This window comes from Alligator sinensis, unplaced genomic scaffold (assembly GCF_000455745.1).
Source record: "Alligator sinensis unplaced genomic scaffold, ASM45574v1 scaffold896_1, whole genome shotgun sequence".
NCBI classification, from domain to species: domain Eukaryota; kingdom Metazoa; phylum Chordata; order Crocodylia; family Alligatoridae; genus Alligator; species Alligator sinensis.
In genome coordinates this window covers 131766-156995 of record NW_005842940.1, presented here as the reverse complement: position 1 = coordinate 156995, position 25230 = coordinate 131766, and the positions used below count along the sequence as shown (strand labels likewise).

At 44.7% G+C, this 25230-nt stretch overlaps 2 protein-coding genes across 6 annotated transcripts in view; one reads left to right on the top strand and one right to left on the bottom strand.

Moving 5' to 3' along the window:
* CCDC146 (coiled-coil domain containing 146) overlaps positions 1–999 on the top strand; it is a 130194-nt gene extending 129195 nt beyond the window's left edge. For 2 of the 4 annotated variants that reach the window (XM_025192521.1, XM_025192519.1), the window contains one exon: positions 396–999. In XM_025192521.1, coding sequence (XP_025048306.1) covers positions 396–596 — 201 coding nt within the window. In that variant the 3' untranslated portion in view covers positions 597–999. The remainder of the gene's footprint in view (positions 1–395) is intronic. The other 2 variants (XM_025192522.1, XM_025192523.1) reach the window with 1 other exon arrangement.
* A 3419-nt stretch (positions 1000–4418) lies between these two features.
* Positions 4419–25230, bottom strand: part of GSAP (gamma-secretase activating protein) — a 72417-nt gene continuing 51605 nt past the window's right edge. For both annotated transcript variants that reach the window (XM_025192524.1, XM_025192525.1), the window contains exons 25-31: positions 17800–17870; positions 17150–17244; positions 14885–15004; positions 10773–10834; positions 8503–8607; positions 8235–8328; positions 4419–5571 (exon numbers count right to left, since the gene is read on the bottom strand). In XM_025192524.1, the coding sequence (XP_025048309.1) occupies positions 5480–5571; positions 8235–8328; positions 8503–8607; positions 10773–10834; positions 14885–15004; positions 17150–17244; positions 17800–17870 (639 nt within the window). In that variant the 3' untranslated portion in view covers positions 4419–5479. The remainder of the gene's footprint in view (positions 5572–8234; positions 8329–8502; positions 8608–10772; positions 10835–14884; positions 15005–17149; positions 17245–17799; positions 17871–25230) is intronic.

The following is a 25230-nucleotide window of genomic DNA, read 5'->3' as shown; positions in this document are numbered from 1 at the left end:
CACTTTCTGCCCAGTGACACCAGTCAGCTTCATGACAAAACCACTGCCAATGTAAACACTTCCAGACTTTGAAGTGTCAGTCTCAGTTTCACTTAACATACTGACGCCAGGGACTTGCTGTGAACATTTGTTACAGCTTTCTAAAGTTATTCTAAATTGTTTTCTTCACCACTGACTGGGAGAATATCCTGTTTAGGAGGACAGGTTCATGTCAACCTAGAAACTGTGAAACCTTTTAGTAAAGGGCTGCCTCAGTTTCCCTGTTTAGTAAGGACACTACTACTTTGTATAGTCAAGCACCTTGCTTTTCACACCTGTGAGTTTTAAGTGCAAGCCCTGTGAATTATTTAACGGACTGGCATTATTTAAATAGAGCAAAAATGTTTCTTCTACAGCATGCTGCACAAGAAGAAGAGGATGCATTACAAGGGAGCCTCCAGAAAAAGAGTGACCGTCCCAATGCATACATCCCAGATGAAGAAAACGTTCTCCCTTTGCCACGACCCTATGGTGCTCTTGCTCCTTTCAAACCAAGTGTACTTGGTTCAAACATGAGGCACATCAGAAAACCTATTATAAAGCCAATTGAAATCTGAAAAAGTTAAGCCTGTTTCATCTAAGCCAGGAGAGTCTGTTAGCGATTGTCCAAAGCCAACAATTTTTATATCATGTTTTTAAATACGTGTTAACACTTTGCCAAATTTTATACTGCAAACAAAGTGATTTTCAAGCAAAACCATAATTAAATATGCAGTAAAATACAGCACTTTTCCCTCGCTAAATGGAATTATATATCCAAAACATGCAGTACAGCGTTTTGAAATATCAAGTAAAGCAAACAATGGGATTGTTTTAAACTAAAATTTATTGTACCTGCTTCTATTTTATAACATATAGTTCTTTTAAAAACTGTTATTGTTCTTAACAATTTTCTGATGTGCTTATGCTCTGTATCAATTAATCCAAATTAAATTGAAAATGTCAGCAAGTTTAAGAAATGCCCCTTCCTTGGTTTTGCTTCCTTATAAATCACTGCTGCTACTCATCACTAGGCACCAGGAGTGTTTTTGCACAGAGAAGTGAAAGTGTGAGGAAAAGGCTTTATGGGAACTGAATTTCTCCTCTCACCAGTATGAAATGAGAATGCCGGTTTAGAAATATACTGCCTCGGTTACAAATGTGCTGAGACAGTGAAAAGGGGGCCAATGAGGAGCTCAGGGAACATCTTTAAGAGTCAATTTCATTCCTGTTCAGTGCAACCGGAGAGAATGGATGGACGTACCATTTGCAGCTTGTCAAGTGCCTTTAAAAGCACTCCACGAAGTGAGGATACAGGTGATATGCGGCATTAAAGCATAACAAATAGACCTGAACTTGCTCAAAAATGACCATGGATAAAAAATTTAAAAAATCAGCTCTGAAGCATTTCATGTTACATCTGTACTCTCCAGCAGAATGACAGGAAATGTGGTCAGTCTACCACCATCCCACAGTGCTCTGCTTCCCATTTCACTCCCGCCCCCCATCACCAGCCTGAAGTGACCCCTCTGTGACTGCCAACTTCACTGTTAGAGACCCCAACCCCATGTGAACACACCTTTTTAAACACAGGGGTCCAGGGATGCTAGGGCAGTTATGTTCTTGACCACCATCCTGGACACCCGACTTCGTGGAGTGCAGCAACTCAAGTACCTTGTGATCCACCACACCACCTGCACCCAGAATGTCTGCAACCATAAAGTCCTCCACAGCCGGAGGGGAAGGGATAGGATTACCAACCTGAGACATTTTTTTTTAACTGACAATCTGGAAATGTTTTACTTACAAAACTTTAAGTAAAAATAAATAAATACAATTCTTTGGTTGGCAACTCTGCATGATGACCAGCAATATTTTTAGACCCCGCTGCCCCCACCGCAGGGGTCCCCTACTCAGTCCACACCCAGACACCCGACTGCACTCCCACACCATAATGCCTCCCACACCATATTGCCGCTGTCTTACCTTATTCCCACTGGCCCTGCTCCCCCCACATCCAACTGCCACCTCTCCTCCCCTTCCATCCCCACAGATTCATCACAGCTGCAAGGAGCTACAGGGGCTCTAATGAAGCAAAACTCCCCAACAGCAGTTAACTACAGGGCACCAAGCAGCACTCACTTAGACACCAGGTGGTGCTGCTCTGCTCTCTGTCCAGCGCTAATGCTTGAATGTAGCTTCATTCACGTGGTGAATCTTGAAACAAGCTCAGAACTTACTTTTCAAGGCTCAGATAGGTGACTTTAGGCTGGGTTTTCTTTTTAAATGAACCATCCATAAATTTACACAGTTGGCAACTCTGGGAGAGGTGCAGAGGTCATGACCCGTCTCTCCCTCTGTGCTAAGAGCAGCCAAAGGTCCTTACAGAAGAGCCACGGTAACTAGGCCATGTATGGATTGTGGCAGAGACTGCAACCTACAGGCATAAGCAGGACTGCCATCAGCACCAGGCTATGGCAAAGGTCCTGAAAGTGCAGCACAACAGAGCCTGTGATCCAACCATAGTTTGGATGCTGAGCAGGTGACGTGCTTTTATAGCAAGCGATTGTCATTCTGACTGGTGATGATTGTAGAGAGCTGTGCTTCGTCACCCTGTTACCTTATGAGTGGACCTGAAGCTGTTCAACAACAGTGATGACACACCTGGAGGGCTGAGAAGATCCACCTAGAGCCACAGCCACAATGCAGCCTCAGGATGGCACTAACCACTTCCTCAGCATCTCTCCTAACCACCTTGCTTTCATCTGCTCAGCCCCCCAGGGCCCTGCTGCCTGAGAGAAATTCCTGCATGGCAGGACACCAAATCCACGGGTGAGTAAAACATCACTCATGCTACAGTAGCATCACAAACTTTCTTCACAACAGAAGTCACCCAAGCCTTGCTTTGAGCAAGACCCAGGGCATTACTAGTACAGAGTCCACTGATAGATCTCTGGCAGAGCCAAGCAACAGTAGAGTGCAGGGATTTTTGTGGGCAGTTTGAGGGGAAACCCCCCAAAGTACCTTGGGGATGGGCTCCTCCCATCTCTGGGGCTGTTAGGGCTATAGAGTACTAGCAGAGACTACTGTTGTCCATGAGCTGTTAGAGTGAGGAGGATGGTGATCTGGGTTTCAAAGCAGATTATGTGGTTAGCATTTCTCCTGTCTAGCCCATTTATGTGCTGCAGGACCAAAAAGTAAAGGGGTGCTCTCCAGTCACAAGTGAACAGACATTGGCCATGAAAAGGCAGAACAAACTCCATGGCAACCCCAGCTTTGTGCTATCACAAAACAGCTGCAGCTGGGCTCTCCATGGAGACCCGCCCCAGCCATGCGAGCAGGATTGCTGTCCACTGCTGGCTGGATCTGGCAGGTGGGCCGGACTTTGCCCGCCCCACAGTAAAGTATCAGTGCCCTCCATCCTCCAACATGCTGTAAGGCACCCCCAATGGTGCACTACAAAGGTATCGTGCAGCTGTTGAAAAGCTCTTCCTTGGAATCCAAGAGTCCATTGTACAGGCAAACACTCTCCACATCATCACAGACACCTAGTTAGAGCTCCCGAGGACACTGATGTCATCAACTTTATCTCACTACCCTGTGATCATATGGGTGAACTATCCCTAATGGTTCATGTTTCCCTTCAACATGGTGGACAAGTAGCCATAGCAGGTAATATACTCTGACCCATAATACGCTACAGTGCCCATAATGGCCCCAGTGCAGTGTGGAAAGCCTACCCACACAGATTTGGCTATGTCCTCTGGCAAGTTGGAGAGCAAGAACCATGGTGCCAGCACACTCTGGATAGCCTAGCACACAGGTTCTCAAACTGTGGTCTGCAAGCTCCCTTCAGGTGGTCCGCCGAAAGGTTGCAGAACAATCAAGAATATCTGTATTTGGCCCTGCATTTGATTTATTTTTTTCTGATGATGGAGATTAAGCGGTCTGCCGAGACCCTCAGCAATTTTCAAGTGGTCCATGAAAAAATAGTTTGCATGACCAGATAAGGTGAAGACTCATTTGAGCAGAATAGAGCTGGTATCTTTTGGCACTGCTCTGAGAGAGCCTGGAAGCCAAGGAAAGAGTTGAAGTCCATTCTTTCTTCTCACCAGGAATGCACCGCATGCAAAACTGACTGGCATGCACTGGCATGAAGCACCAAGCAGAAGTGTGGGGATCAAAGAGTTTGCTGTTGTCCCTCCTTGAAAGCCTCTGTGGGATTGTGGCAGAGAGGTAGCTGGAATCCCTGCTACCCAGCCTCCAACCTGGGAGCAACACACCACCACCACTCTGGCACATTATGAAGTACTTCATCTGGGAGAGGCCTGCACATCTGTATGGTACTAAAACACTCCAAATTAGAAGCACTTCAAATTAGGGTGCGATACAAAGCACATCTGTGCATCTGTATGAACCCTGAAACAAGGTCGGACCCAGAGGATGAAATTAGCTCAGCTTTATCTCAGCAGGTTGAAAGTTCACACATTCTCTCTGTTGGGTGCCAATGTATTATTTTTTGTTGCTGTTACCCATCACAGCTAAAAAAAATAAACAGCTTAGCTCAGTTTTGTATAAACATAGCTGGAAAATGGAGGCAAGGGCTGTAGCAATTTTTTTTCCTCAAAACTGATACATGATCTATAAACATGAAGTCAGAGGGACAGAATTAAATAAAAGACCCACTTAAACAGAGAAGTTACTTGGAAAGACTCTTTCCTTCTCTGCTTTACTGTACAATGTCTATAAACAGCAGGAAAAGCTGTTGTGGAAACTTCAGAGAATACATTTCACTAATTACAAAACAAATATATTAAGATCCTACTCCAAAGGCATGGCAGTACCATAAAAAGATATGGTCTGTATGAAGAATACATACATCATCATTGATCCATTTCATAATTGATACATTATATACAAAGACTAATTTCTCATTTTTTCCACTTGTCTATATTACACAACCTCACCAAAAACTCCTTTATACGTCAGTGCAATTAGTTGCCAGTTTCTCATGATTTGACAATGTTAACCATTTCCTTGGTTTGCCCTGTTGGGCACTGGAATATAAATTAAAATTATGAACACTCTATCAATTTATTTTGATACTTGTTATAGTTACTTGTTTGGCTTCTCCACGGTATAAGAGAAAATAGTAGAAGTGTGTTTAGCCAGAGAACTGCATCTACAGCAAATATATTTCTTCCCCCAGCTCTGATGATTCAGCTTTAACAAGTCAGCATTCAGCCTAATCATTTTGCAACATATGTGTAAGCAAAGTGGAGCAACTATTTTGGGCAGGCTTTGACTTACTAATGCCGGTTGCTGTTGAAAACTTGAAACCTTTTGTTTTTTAAAAAAGAAAATAAAGCCTGAAAATATTGCTTGCATTCTTGTTGATGAATATTGATACAGGTAGCAAGGCTGATGAACCACTGAAGTAATCATGTCCTCATTCGCAATTTTAGAGGCCCAAAAGCATTGCTGTGTGTTTCAGTGCCATTTCCTCTACAAATTTTGCATTCACGTGGTCTTGTTCCTTAAATGGATTCAGACCTGGAAAAGGACATGGAGAAGAGCAGCTTTCATAAAGTGAATGTTCTCCTGTGCTTGAAACCTGTTAAAGTAAGTGTCAATCTCAAATACTCAAAGTTAGGCATGAAAAGCTTTAAAAGTTTTGGCCTCCAGCTCTCCATAACATGCTAACAATATTTCTCATAGGCTGCTAAGGCCTGATCCTGGGTCCACTGAAGCTACGGTGGCTTTTGAAACACACTCACAGAATGTTTCCTAATGTCAGAGCATGATGCCAGGCAGATGTCAAGGCAGAAGTCTAATGCCAGGCAGAACCGTACTTAAGAATTCTGGAGACTACGCAGGAAAAAATTAATCAAATCAGTGGAAGCTTTTGTAGAGTATAAACTGGGAAATGACTTTTTGATCTGTCCCGTTCTTGCTGTCAGTTTCAGAATACTACTGTATGACACCTAGAGGTGTGCTGATATAAAAATCGGTCCATATCGTATTGGCACCAATAAAAGGAAACTTGATATTAATCGGCAATTGGCTTTTTTTGGATGGTGTAGCCAATAATGTCACCAAAAAATCCCATGTACATGCATGCAGCCGCAGCACTCATGCAGCCAGGAGTGCAGCCAGACAGCTTAAAGAGCAGTGTCTGGCCAGTAAGTCTGTGACGGGAGGAAGGGGCATGGAGGAGGGCTGTTTGAGGCCCCCACGGTGACAGAGGAAGTGGGGCTGGGCCAGGGGCAGGGAATGGAGCCACGGGTGGCTCATTCCAGGAGCGCGGGGGGGCGGGGCGGGGTGAGGAGCTGCATGGGGGTACATACGCCCTCCAGATCTGTGCACAGGGCGAGGGCAGGCTGAGCTGCCTGCTGGAGGCTGCAGTGGCCTTTTCCTGGTGGGGGGACTGGGCCGGGACTGCACTTGGTGCAGGTGGCAGCAGCACTGGGAGTGGAGGCTACAGGGAATTCTGGGGCCACAGCCCACCCCAGAGCCCCTCCCAGTGCTGCTGCCACCCACCAGATGCGGGATCCACCCCCCTGCAATCCCCAGATGAGCCACTCGTGGCTCTGTCCCAATGCCCTGTCATGGCTGTGCAGTGCCTACCCCTGCCCCAGCCCCACTCCCTCCCTCACCATAGGGGCCTTGATCGGCACCCCACACTCCCCTTCCCTTCCCTAAACAGACTTACCAGCTGGACACTGCTCTCCAAGCTGCCAGGCTGTATACTGGCAATCGGATCGGTGTCGGCCGATATGGCTGGCTAATAACTGGCCATTGGTATCAGCCAAAAAAATCTGTATCAGTGCACCCCTAATGAAACCCCAAGCAAAGTTGTCTAGGAAGAAATCTGACTGTCTTGGTAGTTGTGGATTCAAACAGCCTTTGAGCATTGGCTGCTCTCTCTTTTGCAGCAGTGTGTGCTGGTCCATTTGAAAACAGGCATCACCACTCTGCCCGTTTCTTCCTAGAAGATCAGACACACTCGGAAGGTGGTGAACCAACCTCCACGAAGTCTACCAAGTCCCTACTGCTACTGATTAAATGGTGAAATAATTCTGACCCAGATCCAGACTTAACACACACAGCACTGTGGGGCCCAACACCTAACTTTACAGTAGCTAGTCCCAGGAGTGGAATCCAGCACCCTAACCTGTGTGCCTGGGTTCACCACACAGTGCATGAGGTGGCACCTTAGAATAGGAGTCACAAAAACCAGCACACTGAGGACAGTGGTGGATCTTGAATTCTGCCACTCACTGGGTGGGGAGTACTCTGCTGTTCCTGGTACAGCTCTGCTGCTCTGCCAAGAGAAATTTAAGATAATTTGAGCTACACAGCGCACCAACATACATGAGGAACCATGGCTTCCTAGCCTAGTGGTTAGAGCAGGAGTCAGCAACACCCACCACACATACCAGAGTGTGGCTTGTGAAGGCATTTTGCTTGGCACATGCACCTCAGGGTGGATGGCAGGGAAGGGGCTGGGGTTGCACCGTCACCGCAAGGATCAAGCTCCTTGCAGCTCCCCTGCTGTCTGCCCTGGCATGCCAACACCTTGCAAATCAAGGCTGCGAGTACTTCTTGGCATTCTGCCCGAAAAACTAACCACTAAAGTTTAGGGCCTTTATATGGGCAAGGGAGAGACTAGGGGTCCTTTCCCTGCATTTTACATTAAGACAGTGATTACATAAAATGCATAAGATAGTCCTTGAAGCAGGACTGGGACCCAGGGCACTCCCATCCTACCCCAGCTATATCCCTTTTAAAACCCAAGTCCCATACCTTGGTTTTCATGATGGTAATCCATTTGCAGCTGCACCTGCCACTTCACTTTTATTTACAGTTTATAGATTTAAGCCTTAGTTTGTTTTTAATCAAGGAAATAAAGAGTTTATAGGAACTAGGAACAGCCTGGTCCTGTCTAAAGAGAACCCAAAGAGGACAGCAGGAACAGCAATTTCCTCATCCTGGCTTTCCAACATATTCTTTCATGCCTTTTTGAGAGAGATCTGCATAAGCAGACTGAGGGGTTTATAGTGCTCACAGCCCCCACAACATCTCCAGTGCAGATGTGTGTAAGCTTGTTCCACATAAAGCCAGAAACTCTGGCAGGACCAAGATGAAGCCCTATATGCACAGCCAGGCCAAAACAGCCCAGCCTTTAAAGGAAGCAAAATACAAATAAACATTACCTTGATCCTCTATTTCTGCCAGCATACTGGCCAAGTAGTTAAGAGGCAGAAACTCTACATGAATGGACATCCTGTCAGGTATAGGTCGGCCGCGCTGTAAAAGAGAAAGTTTACGTTGGATCACAACTATAGTAGTCTACCTTACACATTCAGTTACAAGGGACTAATAGTCCATGTAGGAATTTTCATGGCTGTCAACACTATTCAAGCTGAAAGATTTAAAAAACAAACAAAAGCCCCCCAAAAACCATCTCCACCACATTCTTACCTGTCTGGTCCCAAGTTTCTCAAGCAAAAGTTTAACATAGTTCCTTGCAATAAAGTTAGAAGTGACAGGGTGATTCCATAGCTGACAGATCTTTTGGCCAATTGCCTATTACACAAAAACAAACAACAAAACAAGACAGATTCAAGAAAGTGCAGAAAGTTTTGTTGGGTAGCAAAAGCAAAAAAAAGAAGCACGTTAACTTGAGTTTCACATTTTTTTTCCTTGCCAAAACAAAAATAAAATTTCCATTTGGACTAAACAAGATGTTCAAATGGAACAGTATTTTCAGACATTTATAATAAAATCTGAGGAGTCAGGACTACTGCAGTGGTCTCATCCCTTTCTATCCAACAGCTAAATGGTTGGGGCAGTTACTAAAAGTAGTGAGTGGAAAAATTTGAAATCAGGGCATCTGCTTCCTAGCAGGATAAGATGGGTTTCTATCTCTCTTTCTGTTTGCATAAATTATTTCAATATTCACTGAACCAGAAAGGATCACACCTCTCTCTGGCTCAACATGTGGCACATGAACATGAAAGACTTAAGAGACACCCACACTAGCATCCCCTGTAACAGAGCACTTAGTCCTGGGAGAAGTTTGAATCTTCTCAAGAAAAAAAGAAGATCTAAACCTAGGTTTCCCACATCCTGAGCAAACCTTCTGACCACTGGGTAATTGCAAATGAGGGGAACCTTCCCCTTTACTACTGCTGTCTTGCAAGTCTGGCCTTTTGTTTCTTTACTTCTTATTGTAAGTTCTCAAGAATGCAATACAGGAATGTTAAAACACTGCAACATTTTCTGAAGAGACTATTTTATGACCACTATAGCATCATTTTTGCTTCAGCTGAAACTATTTGGCAAATTCAGCCTAAATTAAAAGCCTTGGTTCCACATAATTGCATTTTTCAATAAAAGGCATTAAAAAAAAAACAACAAAAAAACCCTCATCTAGGTCTAAACAGATAGGATACAGTACCAACTCTGCTGTGCTCAAGTGGCAGTGGCAGTGCCTTTTACAACAGAGGCCTTGTGAACCAGCTCCTCAGCACCAGAGCACACTTGGAACCAGTGTGTTCTCCGGGTCCATGCTGCCCAAGGGCTACCAGCTCACTGCAGAGTCCACAGCCAGCTTCCAATGACCAAAGGCTTCCCAAAACAAGATATGGAAGACAATGACTGTTTTGTAAGGGGTTTCTGTTGTGTTTTTTTTTAAACCGCTGCCAAATAAAGAAACCCTTTTTATAGGAACATTCAGCTGGTACTTCCAGTAGTTTAAAATACGTAATGAATGAAAAGCACATATCTAGGGTCAAACTAGGAAAAGCCTGTAATATGCCAAGACACTGGCACATGAGCATCTATGCGCTAGTGTGCTTTATTACACACTGGAAGTGCTGCAGCTCTATGGCAATGGGATTTATTTGTATTCTTGTGGTGCCCACAATGTGCCAGAAATCCTGAAAAAACAATGACAGTGATCCTCGGTTCAGGATATAGGCATCTCCTAAAAGGATACAAGCAATAGATGGAAGAGTAGGACAAACAGTATATCTCACATAAATCTCTAAACAGAAACTCATGGCCCGAAGTTGAAGGTCACCACACTACAAGAAGAGTCACGTGGAGCTAGTGGAGCTCTTAGCAAGAAAATTCTGTATGAACTTAGGTTTCCCAAGTGGTTAAATCTCTCTTCTTGTTTCTCATTAAGCTGGAAGGGACAAAAGTGTATTGCTCACTTCCCAGCAGGAACTCCTCCAGATCTTTAAGGAAAAAACTTGAAGGGGCTCTTGAGAACACCTCCCTTTCTCTGCCAGAAAGAGCCCTTCACTCCTTTCTACATCAAGAAGAACATACCATGGTAGGAATCCTCATCCCTTCATAAACAAGGTCTATGGACTTCAAACTGAAGTTGAGTTTTGCATTTCAAAATAAAAAGGAACAATTTGCACTGCCAAAGACAACATGCATTTAACAAGTACTGAAGTTGTTGAATGCGAATGGGGAATTGTATAAATTAAAGGGAGCTGCACTCTTCATAGGGATTTATATTTTAAATTAAATGAAGCTAAACTTTTTCCTTCTTCTCTCAATGTAATATTTTCCCACCTTTTTCTAGATACTCAGATTTAAAGAAAATGTAAACACAGCTACTGCCTTGAGGATACAAGAGAAATTAGTTTCTTGAGTCTCAAACTGGCCTTTCCACATGGATGAATTTGATAAGTAGACCCAAAAAACATCACACAAGAAACATCATGCAAAGTTACCTCTGGAAGCCTTGTGACAATACTAAATTTTAGCTTTTCGTTCTTCTCAGTGTTGTCCAGATCTGAAGGAAAAAAGAGGAAAAGTATCAATGATAAACTACCAGACTACAATTTTTACTTACATGCAAGCATCTGTCTAAAGATTGACCCACTAACAAAATATATGTATGTATATATTATTTATATATATCACCCTTTTAAACAAAGGCCCAGGTGGCTTACAGTAGGAGGAGAAAATAACTTATTTTACTCTCTTGTTGCTTTCTAGTTTCATAACTTAAAAGGGAACTTTAACAAGTACTCCTGGTGACTGACTTCAACTATAAACTCACACCTTGTACTGATATACACCCCTATCCTTGAGATATTATCTGGATACAACAAAACATGATACCTGGGCCTATTTTCTTTTCTAACTACTAGATAAATAGCATGTTGTGAGGGAGTGTGGTTGCGAGTTTGGCTACAGCTATATACTTGGCCTAGTAATTAACATGACGGTCTTGCTGTTTTTCATAAATACCACTCCTCCATTTACTGCTTGTATCCTTTAGGAAATGCCTAGATCCTGAACTGAGGATAACTGTAATCGTTTTCTCAGGATGTCTGACACATTGTGAGCACCACAAGAATACAAATAAATCCCATTGCCACAGAACTGCAGCACTTCCAGTGTGTAATAAAGCAGACCGTAGCACATGGATGCTCATAAATAGAACCATAGAAATTTAGGGTTGGAAGGGACCTCAGGAGGTCATCTAGTCCAACCCCCTGCTCGAGGCAGGACCATCCCCAACTAGATCACTCCAGCCAGGGCTTTGTCAAGCCAGACCTTAAAAACCTCCAAGGATGGAGATGCCACCAGGTGGTAACCCGTAGGTAACCCATTTCAGTGGTTCACCACCCTCCTAGTGAGAAAGCTTTTCCTAATATACAACCTAAACCTCCCTTGCTACAACCTGAGACCACTGCTCCTAGTTCTGTCGTCTGCCACCACTGGGAACAATCCAGCTCCATCCTCTTTTGAACCCCACTCCAGGTACTTGAAGGCTGTATCAAATTCCCTCTCATGCTTCTCTTCTCCAAAATAAATAAACCCAGTTCCCTCAGCCTCTCCTCATAATTCACGTGAACCATTTTCATTGCTGTCTGCTGTACTCTTTCTAATTTTACCACATCCTTTCTATAGTGGGGGACGCAAACTGGACACGGTACTCCAACTGTGGCCTCACCGATGCAAAACAGAGCAGATAATTACTTCCCTCGATCTGCTGACAATGCTCCTTCTAATGCAGCCCAGGATGCTGTTAACTTTCTTGGCAACAAAGGCACACTGCTGGCTCATATCCAGCTAAGTGTCCACTGTAACCCCCAGGTCCTTTTCTGCAGAGCTGCTGCTTAGCCAGTCAGTCCCCAGGCTGTAGCAGTGCATGGGATTCTTGCCCCAAGTGCAGGCCTTTGCACTTGTCCTTATTGAACCTCATGAGATGTATTTACTTTGGGTCCAATCCTCCAATTTGTTGAGGTCTCTCTGAATCCTAGCCCTACCCTCCAGCATATCGAATACTCCCCACAGCTTGAGGGTGCATTGCAACCCATCTTCCAGGTCGTTGATGAAGACATTAAATAAAAATGGCTCCAAGACTGATCCCCTGGGGCACTCCACTTGACATTGGCTTCCAGCTAGACATTGTGCCATTGATTACTACCCGCTGAGCCAGACAATCCAGCCAGCTTTCTACCCACCTTAAAGTCCATTTATCCAACCCATACTTCCTCAGCTTGCTTGCACAAATGCTGTGGGAAACAGTATCAAAAGCCTTGCTAAAGTCAAGGTATATTATGTGCACTGCTTTCCCCACATCCAGACAGTCATCTCATCATAGAAGGCAATCAGGTTGGTCAGGCATGACTTGCACTTGGTGAAATCATGCTGACTGTTCCTAATCACCTTCTCCTCCAAGTGCTTAGAAATGGATTCCTTGAGGATCCTCGCCATGATTTTTCCAGGTGCTCAGGGGAGGCTGACTGGTCTGTAATTCCCTGGATCCTTTCTAAAAGACGGGCACTATTATTTGCCCTTTTCCAATTGTCCAGGACCTATCCCGATCGCCACAAGTTTTCAAAGATAATTGCCAGCAGCTCTGCAATCACATCAGCCAACTCTCTCAGCACCTTCAGGTTCATTGCATGGACTTGTACACATCCAGATCTTCTAAACAGTCCCTAACCTGTTCTTTCACCACTGAGGGCTGCTCACCTCCTCCCCAAACTGTGCTGCCTGGTGCAGTAGTTTGGGAGCTGACTTTGCCTGTGAAGACGTCGGTGAAAAAGGCATCAAGTACTGAAGCCTTTTCCACATCATTTGTCACTAGGTTGCTTCTGCCATTCAGTAAGGGACCCAGATTTTCCCTGACCTTCCTCTTGTTGCTGACATACCTGTAGAAACCCTTTTTGTTACCCTTCATGGCCCTTGCTAGCTGCAACTCCAATTGTGCTTTTGCCTTCCTGACTTTATCCCTGCATGCCTGAGCAATATTCTTATACTCCTCCCTAGTTGTTTGTCCAAGCTGCCACTTCTTATAAGCTTCTTTTTGGTATTCAAGCTCATTGAAGAGTTCTCTGCTAAGCCAAACCAGTCAGCTACCATATTTGCTATTCTTAGGTTTAGGTAAACTAACTGAATTATGCTTCCGATTGCTCCCTCTCCAAACTAAAAGGGCAGTGAACAAGGTTGTGGTCACAGTATGATCTATAAAGCCACAAATTGGTTTCCCTGTTCTTTTTATGAACGACTACATACACTTGATTCTATTCCAAGAAATGCAGAGCAGGGCGATCCATGGCTCGAACTTCTGGCAAGAACCCAACAGCCTAGCACGGGGTACATATATTAAGCATGCTGTTGCACGATCACGTCTCACGTCAGTATGCACTACTTCCTAGCGTTTAGCATTTTGACAACATAGTTCAAAGAACAGGGGCAAACTTATTAGCATACTTTCAAGTCATCCCAGTGGATACAACACAGCATATTTCAATTAAACAAAAACCCTTACATCAACAACAAGCACAATTGTTTTAGACTGATGGTGCCAGGTTTTGTTTTTTTAAAAACAACTCTTTACAGCCCTGTGCAGAACGTCTAGCTATTTCACTAACTACAGCATCAGAACCATTCTGTCTTATCTGAATCAAAACAATACTGCTGAGGGCTGTCTAGTAGGCCAATTCAGTTGCTTTATAGGGAAATCATTTTAAAAAAATATTTTTAATTTAACCATTACTACTAATCATTCGATTAGTACCTCTGATCACCCACCTGCACACCTGCGCTCTTATTTCCAGACAACTGGGCTACACGACTATGGGAAGAACGATGGGCCTCTAAGAACTACACACTCAAAACATTCATCCCAAACCCCTCTATGAGACCTCCCGGCTTCGATTTGGACAGACTTTCCTGGATCTGCCTTAACAGACTCTGAACCAGCTATGGCCATTTCCACCATAACATGCATCAAATGGGCCTGACACCAAGTGCCACTTGTGAATGCGGCGCCCCTCACAGACTGCAAACCACGAAGTTACAGCATGCTCCATCTTCTGTTGCCCTGGAAACCTCAATGCCCTCGACACCCCATCTCGATCCTGGCTCAGCTCTGTCCAATGTGAAATATGACTCTGGCGCACGATTTTTGTCATACAAAAAAAAATTGTTGTGTGCATTTCCCTGGTTTCAAAATGGATCAGCCAGAAATTTCAAGGTAGATATTTCATTGTCTTTTGTAGTTACAGACAGTTTTATGTGAACTCATGCCCAATTTTTGTCCTGTGCAACCCTAAAGGTTTCTGAGGAAGTTCAAAGAAATAACTCTAACTTTCAGTTCTGAGGGTGGAATTGAGCCCTGCAGCTTTGCATTTTTCTCTCATTATGTATTGCAAGAAATAAAAGGGCAAGTTTAAAAAGTAGTTAGCTCTTGAGAAAGTCACAACTGTTCATTTGAAATGCCTCAAGTGTATCCCTTTCCAAAACAAGCTTGCTAAAAGGAATGCTACCCATCAGGATTACTAGCAGCTGGTTAGCACCTCTTCTATTAAATCTACCGTACCTTTGAAAAGTTTTCTGACACAGGTTTCTGTGAGGTGCAGGACTCCATTATCTATGTAATGCAGCAGAGTGTGCAAAGGAAGACATCGAACTCCAAGTCCCAAGTGTAGACTATGAAAACCTGAAGAGAGAGAGAAAGCCATGTGTACAACAGAAGTACAATATTTCTAAGCAAAATGTCCTTATTACTGCTGTGCCCTTCACAGCACCGAAGCTCAGGAGAGGGCAACACCTCTATTATTACCAAATTCATTCCAATTCATTTTTGGAGGTGGAATTGGGGGAGGGAGGAGAGAGTTAAAATCACCATGCTATCACAATGATGTCTAAATTCTGACATTATTGATGCCCTATGACTCCACCAACACTTATTTAATATAATTGATTTAGACTAATTTAAAACCCTCTCTCTTAATATGGAAGCGCTCATTTTGTGATCTTCCCATACCTTGCAAGAAATAAGAAACAAAAAGGAGAAGACTGGAAGCAGCCCATACAGCAGTTCTCTTATTGTAAAATCTACTGCAAATCCAGCATAATCAAACTGTTGGCAAAATATTTTACATTTCTTATGCCTGTCCCCCCAAATCATCTAAACACCAACATTTTCCCAAGCACTGTATGCAACTGTCACCTGTTCTCCTGCACAATATGGGCTAGATGTATGAGCTGCCATCACCCAGCACAGAACAGCATTAGTAATGAGGGACTTTTGAGACTGATCAGAAGCATGAAATGTATTCAACCCTATTTTCCTCCTACCTGTGGTTAGAAGCACACTGCTGCCATAACTCATGGTGGCAGTGATAAGCCAAGTCCTTCAGCAAGAACATTCTTAATGGGATTAAAATCCAGTTCAAATCTACCAGATCTGCCTGTAAACCCCTGACTGCTTTGGCAAAGTAAGCAGCAATACACAATTTTATACAATGTCATACACCAGAACTCAATTCTTCCTAATTATTTTCTTTTTAAAGAACAGAACAAAAGGAATCTGGTATCGGGGTTATCAGAAGCTCTTGGTATTGGAATTTTAGCACAGTCTGTACCATGATTTCCTGAGCCAAATTTCTAAAAAAGCTAGGTTTCTATGGGTCCTTCTGCATAGTCATTGCATTCTTCCAGACTGGACATCAGTTTTAAGGTGCTTTGTAGCACTTTCATCTTTTTGCTTTTAGATCAGATCATCATTTTCCACCTTCACTCCCTGTGTCCCCAACTGAGACATCCATTTGTCTGGGACTGGAGAGATGAGGGCAGGGGAAGCTCACGATCTCCCTCCCCTATAAATCACAATCATGTATTTAGTGTGTACTCTAAAGGCCTAAGAAGCTGAAGTCTTGAGAAAATTCCCAGACTAAAGTCCCTGACAGGGCCTCACAAGAGGTATTCTGCTGAAGTAAAGTACTTCGAGAGGACAAATTGATTGCTGCTCCCAATATAGTCCCAGAGATGGACATGAAGCATCTGATGGACAGAGAAGGATTGAAAAACTAAGATCCACAGGGATAGGTCACAAATCTGCCAATGAGTGAGCCTTTCACCTTTAATTCACACTTCAAAGCTACAGCCAGTTTTCAAAAGTGGTTTCTATGTTAGTTGGTGGGGGACCCTTGTGAAAGGCCACAAGTTGCATTAACTGATACCTCCCGGTGTCTCTGCAGCATTGCAGGACAATCTGGATTAGGAAGCATAGGCCTCAATTATGCAAGCTGCTCTGTACGAACTGACTCTTTGGTTACAGTCAGTGAAGACATGCATGGATGCAGGATCCAAGTGTGTGAAGCAGTAGGGCCATGACCCTGTCCCCAAGCAAGCCTTTTCTACTACGAGTGAAGAACATGAGCAGGGCACCATAAGGCTGTTTGCTTTACTACTGGACATGATTTACCTTTGTTGCCCTTGAAACGGATAGCCAACTTTGTGGGCAACTACTGAATTTTAAAAAAAGGGAAAAAGTCTGAAAACCATAGTTTTGTCGCATTTTGTCCCAGAACTGAAATGGTGTTGGCGCACACAGGACTCAAGCTTTTCTAAAAACTCTAGTGTGTTGTCTTAGTTTGCAATAGCTACTTGGGGCTTTCTTGTTTCACTACAGAGGAGGAAGTTATCATCTCGATGCAGCTGCACTGCATGCATTTCAGGACAGCTGAAGGTAACTTGGCTGCATGTACCATGACTGCCATTTCCTTGGAAGAAGTTCAAATCAAAACTTGCTCCCAAACAAGGAATAAAACAGTGACCTGTCCATCTCTGCAGGACTTACCGGGAGGAAGGGGCATGCACAGCCCATTGGCAGCTTCTAGGATCCGACTCATGATGTGGAATACTGCAAACTCTGCTGCACTTCCTCGCTTGTCACTGTATTTAATAATAAAAATAACAGTGTACAGGTGACCAACGGACATATGCCCTTCCACACTCCCCTCAAAACCTAGCAGAAGTGCTGCTCAGTTAAATGAATGCAATTTGGGTACCAAGAAGTGATAGGACATCTTGTTTATTTAGAGATGTGGACGTAGAAAATCTATACAGTAGATTTACAGCATACAGGATACTAAAAACAATGAGATAAAACTTTCTAAACTGAGTATCTGAAGTTAGACCTACTCTGCATCTATAAACAGCTACCTAGATAAGTGGCCTGAGGTCTTCAATTAGCCAAGCTGAAATCAATGCAAGTTCAGTGATGCTGAACACCAGCCCCCTTCTCTACAGAGGTATCTACATGATCGCTATCCAAGCCTGGTTAGACAGCGAGAGTTGGGAGGGTCATGGGAGAGGCAGAAGGAAGGTTCTGCTGCAGCAACCTGGGGCTGGGTTCAGGAACAAGCATTTCCAGAGACCACGTCTCTGCAAGAATTCTGCCCGCAATCTAACTTGCTGGGGGATAAAGGCAAAAACAAACAAACTTACAAGGAAAAGATGCAGGGGTGAAGGTTGTATTTCCTCCAAACTGCTTCCATCATCCGACACATTAGATCCAGCTAAAAGAACAAACAAAACAAAATCCTGGCATGTGTAAGAGCTCATGTTCAGAGGGCCATTAGTGTCCATTAGTCTTTCAGCGAGCGTTTTGGATTACAACCATGTGTCAATGTTAAGACTCTGCTAACTAGGAGGTCAGAAGTTCCTGTGATTTTTCCAGAAAGTCCTAAAACAACACACTCTCAATCCACCAGTGTTCCTGAAGTGTGCACCAGCAAGTAGCCCAGGCTTAGGAGCTGCTCAGGCCTCAGCTGAAAGCATGCTCTCTGACCGCAAACAGATGCGAGTGCACTCCAGGATCAGGAGGCAAGTAAAACCTTAATCTCCTAATGGCTGTGCATTTTGGCAACAAGAGAACTCAAGGGCCCCAATCCAACTGGCAAAGGTAGAAGGCAGAGAGATATTCAGCTTGCTACATGAGGGAAGCTACACGGAGAACACAGGCTGGGTATCAGCCAGTTGCAGACCTACCAAAGAGAAGGAAAGTTCAGGCAGGAATGTGTCTCATAAATTCCCAGTTCAGTTTCTCTTCTCTAACTTCCAACCTTCTCTCCACCCCCCTCCTATTGCAATAAAAATCTCTGGCCTGCACCATCTCTCTTATGCTTCCTGGCTGACCTACAGGACAGAACTACTGGCCAGCAGGAACTCCTAGCCCCATTCACCTCCGGGTCCTTCTAGCCTTGCAGCCAAAAAGAGAACCTGGCCTGCCCACTCGGAGAGTGCAGAAGGAGTCCTCCGGGCACGCTCAGCGTAGCCTGTGCTTCCATCTCCCTCGTTCTTCCCAAGAGCCCGACTGCCAGGTGAGACTGTTTGGAATAACATCATTAAATCAGAAGCCTTCAGAGCACAACACTGCCATACACCTTTAGCACTTCCCATATGCCTTTTGTCTGAGGAGGAGGGTTCAAACCACGTCTTTAAGTAATCCCTCCAAGCACTCCTAAACTAAGCAATAACCCCATTTTATAGAGGGGCACCTTGAAGCACAGAGAGGTCAACTACTCTTCCACACATAGAAAATGACTAGAACCCAGGAATCCTGCCTCCCAGTCTCTCTGCTACTCAAAGACAGTGTCCTCAATCTTCCTGATGCATTACAAACATGGAACCCAACAGGAACAGAATTCATACACTGGTCTCACACAGCACTTCCCACAGGAGTCTCCAAGTATCTCTGATTACGAGCCCAACCCAGGGTGGTTGGAAGCACAGCACCAGGTTAGCTTTTTCCTCTCTATCACGCAGCCTTCCTTTGCTGGCGGTACTTCTGCAACTCGTGCTTTAACTTCAGTGCACAGCAGCTACATGGCTTGGAAACGCACCAGAAGTTATTCAAAAGTTCAAAACTGTCTTGGACTTGATTAAAAACTTCCTGTTTAAGCACTCCAGAGGAGCAGTTTTTCTCCATTAATTATCCAGTAAATGCATGACTTCCAGTTGTCAGGCAAGGGCCAGAACACCTGCCTAGAGAGCCATTTATTTCTGGTCCAGCAAGCATCAGAGGCTAACTACTGTCTGACTCCATCATCAGGAGCTAGTGTTACCTCTGAAAATGAGAGACTAGACCAGTGATTCTCAACCAGGGTGCCTTGAGATCCTTTCAAGGGTGTAGTACAAATGTTAGCACTGTTAGGTGTGCAAACATGATTCACGAGATAAGACCCAGAGATTTCACATAGGAATCCACAGTGTTAAAAGCATTTTGACTGGTTGTGGTTTTTTCAAGTTCTTTGCAAGGCTGCTCTACTATTATTCTGTAGTAAAAAAAATAGTGAAAACAACGCTTGCATTTTTGAGGGGTTCCTAGAGTCTAAAAAGGTTGAGGATCATTGGCCTAGCCTCGTAACGCAGGTGTTACTGACCTTTACACCAGTGTAAACAAGTAGTAGACAAATGATGTGAACACATCCTGATGGGCAGGATCCCCTGGGATCCCCTGGGACCACTCTGAGAGGGAAAGGAGTCCAGGAGAGTTGGTTGCATTTTAAGAAAACCTTACTGAAGGTGCAGGAACAAACCATCCCAATGCACAGGAAGACTAGTAAGTATGGCACAAGACCAGCTTGGCTTAGCAGGGAACTCTTCAGTGAGCAACAACATAAAAGGAAAGCTTACGAGAAGTGGAAATTTGGACGAACGACTAGGGAGGAGTATACAAGTATTTCTTGGGCACGCAGGGATAAAATCATAAAGACCAAAGCACAAGTGGAGGTGCAGCTAGCAAGGGACATGAACGGTAACAAGAAGGGTTTCTACAAGTAGGACAGCAACAAGAAGATCAAGGAAAATGTGGGTCCCTTACTGAATGTGGGGGGGAGCAACCTAGTGACAGATAATGTGGAAAAGGCTGAAGTACTCTTATGCTTTTTTCACCTCAGTCTTCACAGGCAAGGTCAGCTCCCAGACTACTGCACCTGTCAGCACAGTCTGGGGAGAAGGTAAGCAGCCGGAACAGGTTAGGGACTATTTAGAAAAGCTGGACATGTACAAGCCCGTGGGGCTGGACATGATGCACCCAAGGGTGCTGAAGGACTTGGCTGAAGAGCTGATAGTGATTATTTCTGGAAACTCGTGGAGATCAGGAGAGGTCCTGGATAATTGAAAAAGGGCAAATACAGTGCCCATCTTTAAGAAAGGAAAGATGGAGGATCTGGGGAACTAGAGGCCAGTCAGCTTCACCTCAGTCCCTGGAAAAATCATAAAGCAGGCACTCAAGGAATCCATTTCAAAGCACATGGAGGAGAAGGTGATTAGGAACTATCAGTATGGATTCACCAAGAGCAAGTCATGCCTGACCAACCTGATTGCCTTCTATGATGAGAGAACTGGTTCTGTGGATGTGGGGAGAGCAGTGGATGCGATATGCCTTAGCTTCCACAAGTCTTGCAAGCAAGCTAAGGTAGTATGGGTTGGATGAATGGACTGTAAGGTGGACAGAAAACTGGCTAGACTGCCAGGCTCAAAGAGTAGTAAATCAATGGCTTGATATCTAGTTGGCAGCTGGTATCAAATGGAGTGCTCCCGGGGATCAGTCTTGGAGCCATTTTTATTTAATATCTTCATCAACGACCTGGAAGATGGATTGGAACGCACCCTCAAACTGGGAGAAGTAGTAGATACGCTGGAGGGTAAGGCTAGGATTGAGAGAGACCTCGACAAATTGGAGCACTGGACCAAAAATAAATCTCATGAGGTTCAATAAAGACAAAGTGCAAAGGCCTGCACTTAGTACAGAACAATCCCATGCACTGGTACTGGCTGGGGACCAACTAGCTAAGCAGCTCTGCAGAAAAGGACCTGTGGGTTACAGTGGATAATAAGTTAAATATGAGCCAACAGTGTGCCATTGTTGTGTAAAGGCTAACACCACACTGGGCTGCATTAGTAGGAACACTGCCAGCAGACTGAGGGAAGTGATTCTTCCAGTCTATTCGGCACTGGTGAAGCCACAACTGGAGTCCTGTATCCGGTTTTTGGTCCTCCACTATAGAAAGGATATAAACAAATTGGAGAAGTCCAGTGGAGGGCAACAAAAATGGTTATGGAGCTGGGGCACAATACTTCTGAGGAGAGGCTGAGGGAATTGGGCTTGTTTAGTTTGGAGAAGATAAGACTAAAGGGGGATTTAATAGCAGCCTTCAGCTACCTGAAGAGTGGTTCCAGACAGGATGTAGCTAAGCTGTTCCCAGTGGTGGCAAATGACAGAACAAGGAGCAATGGTCTCGAGTTGCAGCAAGGGAAGTTTAGGTTAGATAGTACAAAAGTTCTCTCACAAGGAGGGTAGTAAAGCCCTGGAACAAGTTACCCAGAGAGGTTGTGAAATCTCCATCCTTAGAGGCTTTAGGGATGGCCCTGCTTTGAGCAGGGGGTTGGACTAGATGCAACATCCTGAGGTCCCTTCCAACTCTCATTTTCTATGGTTCTATGATTACACAGGAATAACTTCATTCAGTCTGGTGTAGAATTGTCCCTGAAGAAATTGGGGGCAGAACTACATTGGGTGTAAAATTATACTGGTGTAGGTTTTCCACACTTGCACCTTATAGAGGATAATCATTTGCTCAAATGAAAAATACTGTCACCAGCTGCCCTGCCACCTAGTAGAGAAGTCCTGAAAAAGCAGCCTACTGTATAATACACTGGAATAAGCTCTTTGGTCCACCTGCTCTGGACCCTCTGTAAATGACACCAGCGTAAATATCCTGCATGTCCAAGCCCCAAGTAAGGATGAGAAGCTTGAATGGCTACCAGAGAAACATGCCAAACTGTAACAAGAACATGGATTTGAAAAAGGGAAGGAAAAAGACAGAACTTTAAAGAAAGTTTGACAAGTAAAAGACACGCTTATGGTAGCTTCCTCAAGTGTATGTAAAAATCCTTCATCTTCTTAACACTGGGACCAAGGTCATTTATAACGTAACCATCATCATTTTGAGAGTATCCAAGCTAAATTTGCTGTTTGTATGATAGCACTTTGAAGCCCTATGAGGATAGGTCATAAAATATTCAGCAAAAGACGCTCCCTCCCCCAATGGAGATTGCTTACAGTCTCCTGCAGGGGTGAAAGGAAGCATTATCTTAGCCTTCTGGGTGGGGAACATAGCAGCTTGCTCAGTCACAAAGCGAGCCTGTGGTGGAAGTGAGAAGTGAACTCTTGACACCAGGCTTTAACCACAAAGCCAGTTCTCCTGTCAGTAACAAGCAGCTAGAACAGGGATGAGAAATTGGAAAAGTAGAGCAGGGCTGTCCAACTGGTGGCCTGCAGAATGCATGTGACCTGCAAAGCTTTAATGTGCAGACCCTGGGCTCTTACCCTGCTGCTGCTCCCTTATCTCTCTGGCTGCTCATGCAGCAAGGGGCTCTAGGCATCCCTTCCCTCTCTCAGCTTTCATTTCCTGTGCCTGCCCCCAGAGAGCAGGATGATGCACCAAGGAAGCCTGCTGCCCAATGCAGCAAAGGAGCTGAGGTGAGAGCTACCTGCATGGTGCAGCAGCGTGTGCGGGTAGACATGGTTGCCTGCCTGGGGGTGTGGGCTGGGGGCCTGTGGCTCACATTAGTGAAGCCTCCAAGCTATGTAGGTAGCCCTTGCTGGTGCAGCCTCTGGATGCTCAGAAGTTGAATAGCCTTGAGGTAGAGGGAGCCTCTTCTCTTGCAACTCTTAAAACAGAGCTGGAGAAATACCTATTTGAGTAAATAGCAACAATAGTGAAATAGGTTCGACCAGTGCAGGCTACAGGGACCTTGGCTAACATTTTCAAGTGTCTAGGTCTCTTGAATATTTAGCCCTGCTTCTCAGCACTAAGAATCCTCAGATTCTACTGAAGTCACTAGAAGTTATGGATGATCATCTAGATTATTTCTGTAGAAGCACCTGCTGAAGCAGCCAAAGCAGGGACTGCCACAGAGGGAGAAAAGGGAGAAAGTGAGGTCCAGCCGGGTCCTCCCCAGTTGGTGCCTTCAATGCCCATAAAGGGCAAAACTAGCTCCAGAACAGTTGGGTCAGCCACAGCAGGGACTTTCAGAGAAGTTCCTACAGTTTCACTGGACTTTCTTCGCCCTGTACCAATTGGCTTCATGTCCCAACCCTCTCTCTCATGGTCTCCTCACCAGAGCTTTCCTCCTCCACAATCTTCTTCACTCTTCCTTACACTTAGCCAATCCCCTCCCAACCAAACCCACTCCCCCAGAATTGTGGAAGTAGTGTAATGCTTGCTGTTGACTAGACTCACCTGTTAGGTCTTTCCCCTTCCAGACTCTCTCTCTCATTTACATGTAGGGCTTTGTTACACTTATTATGATCTACACATAAAACATGTTAAGCATTGATATGTCTTAGAAAGCTTTCTGCACAGTTGCAAGTCAATGCCTAATATGCTCGTAGGATCCCACCAGACTTTTAAACTGGGAGTGAGACCCAAAAATCCTTGCCCAAAGAGGCATGACTTTCAGCCAATCAGAGAGCCCTTGGCATGAGTTTAGTCCCCATATGCAAACATTTTAAATGTTGAACTGGTGCCAAGGGTAACACCCAACAAGACCCTTAATCTCTTCAATGCTGGAAGTGTCTGCTACTCTGAGTCTGTGCGGCCCCAACATAAAGAAGTTCTCAGTCCTATTCTTGATGGGCCATTTGCCACTACTGTACAAAACAAAAATAATACTATTAAGACAGTCCAGGAAAGACGAGTCCTTTCCTTTTCACTAGGGAGAAAACAGGGGCACCTTTGAGAGTAGTGAGCTGTTGTAGGTTACAATCTGGCAAAAAGGCCGTTTACAAAAACTTATGCCTCAAGCTCTGCGTCTAAGATGCCAGCAGGCCCTACCTTCTGCCTGACTTCAGACTATAGTGGCCAACTACCTCTTGCTCTTTTAGTTGAGGTGCAGGAGCAGTGATTCAGGTATTTCCTCATGAACCTAGAGATAAGAGTTCAAGCCTTACTCCAGACTCATGCCAAAGGCTACCTATATGCAACCAATTGTTAAAGGCAATCTGCCTGTTTGAGCCCGGAACTCATGTTACGTCTCAGCTCTGTGTTCTTGGGAACCCTGGCACAGGACACAGCCTGTCTGACTCACAAGGACTCACCCCCCTCCCTCCCCTCCTCTACATAAATGAAACTGATTAAGATGCAGTGAGAGACACACCTAAGACCCTCCAGATAAGGGTGATAAGAGTGAAACAACTGCCCTAGGTCTCATTTGCATCCGAGATGGAACCAGAGAGAGATGGAGAACAGAAAGCCTGAAGCAGAGACTGCAGTGAATTCTGGGACTAAAGAAGCAGGGGAGCACTGCATGATGGGGAACCTGTGCTCCAAATGCTAATCAACCCATGTTCACACACACCCAGCTCAGCATTTATCAGACCAGTTCTAATCTGGATTTACTAAGGACTTTTCCCCTCCCAGACACACACACACACACACCTCTAAGTTTAATAGGCATCTCGGGCCGTACGTTCCCTGGTCCCACTATGGGAGGCCTATTTAAACTTGATTGACTAAAACTTGGTTGCCGGGTTAGGGAATGCTGAGGCAAAAGACCGAGTCAGAGGGAGTATGGGCAACATTTGAACAATGGTTAAGGGTTCATCACAGCGTCCAGCCCATTGGAGCCCTAACCACAGGTGTTGTCATACTTTTCCCGAGACGACTGGTGGGAGTCCGCTCCACAAAAGGTTATGAACACCCCAATAATTGCTTTAAGTCTGTTAAAAGACTATAGTAAGATCTGGAAAAGTCATGCTAAGCTGAGGCTTGTTCACAACAAGTGAAAATCCAAAATCCTGATGCTGCAAGCTATCTATTGTTTCTGAAGAAACCATGAGATATCCCATCAGTATATCTGCCATCCATA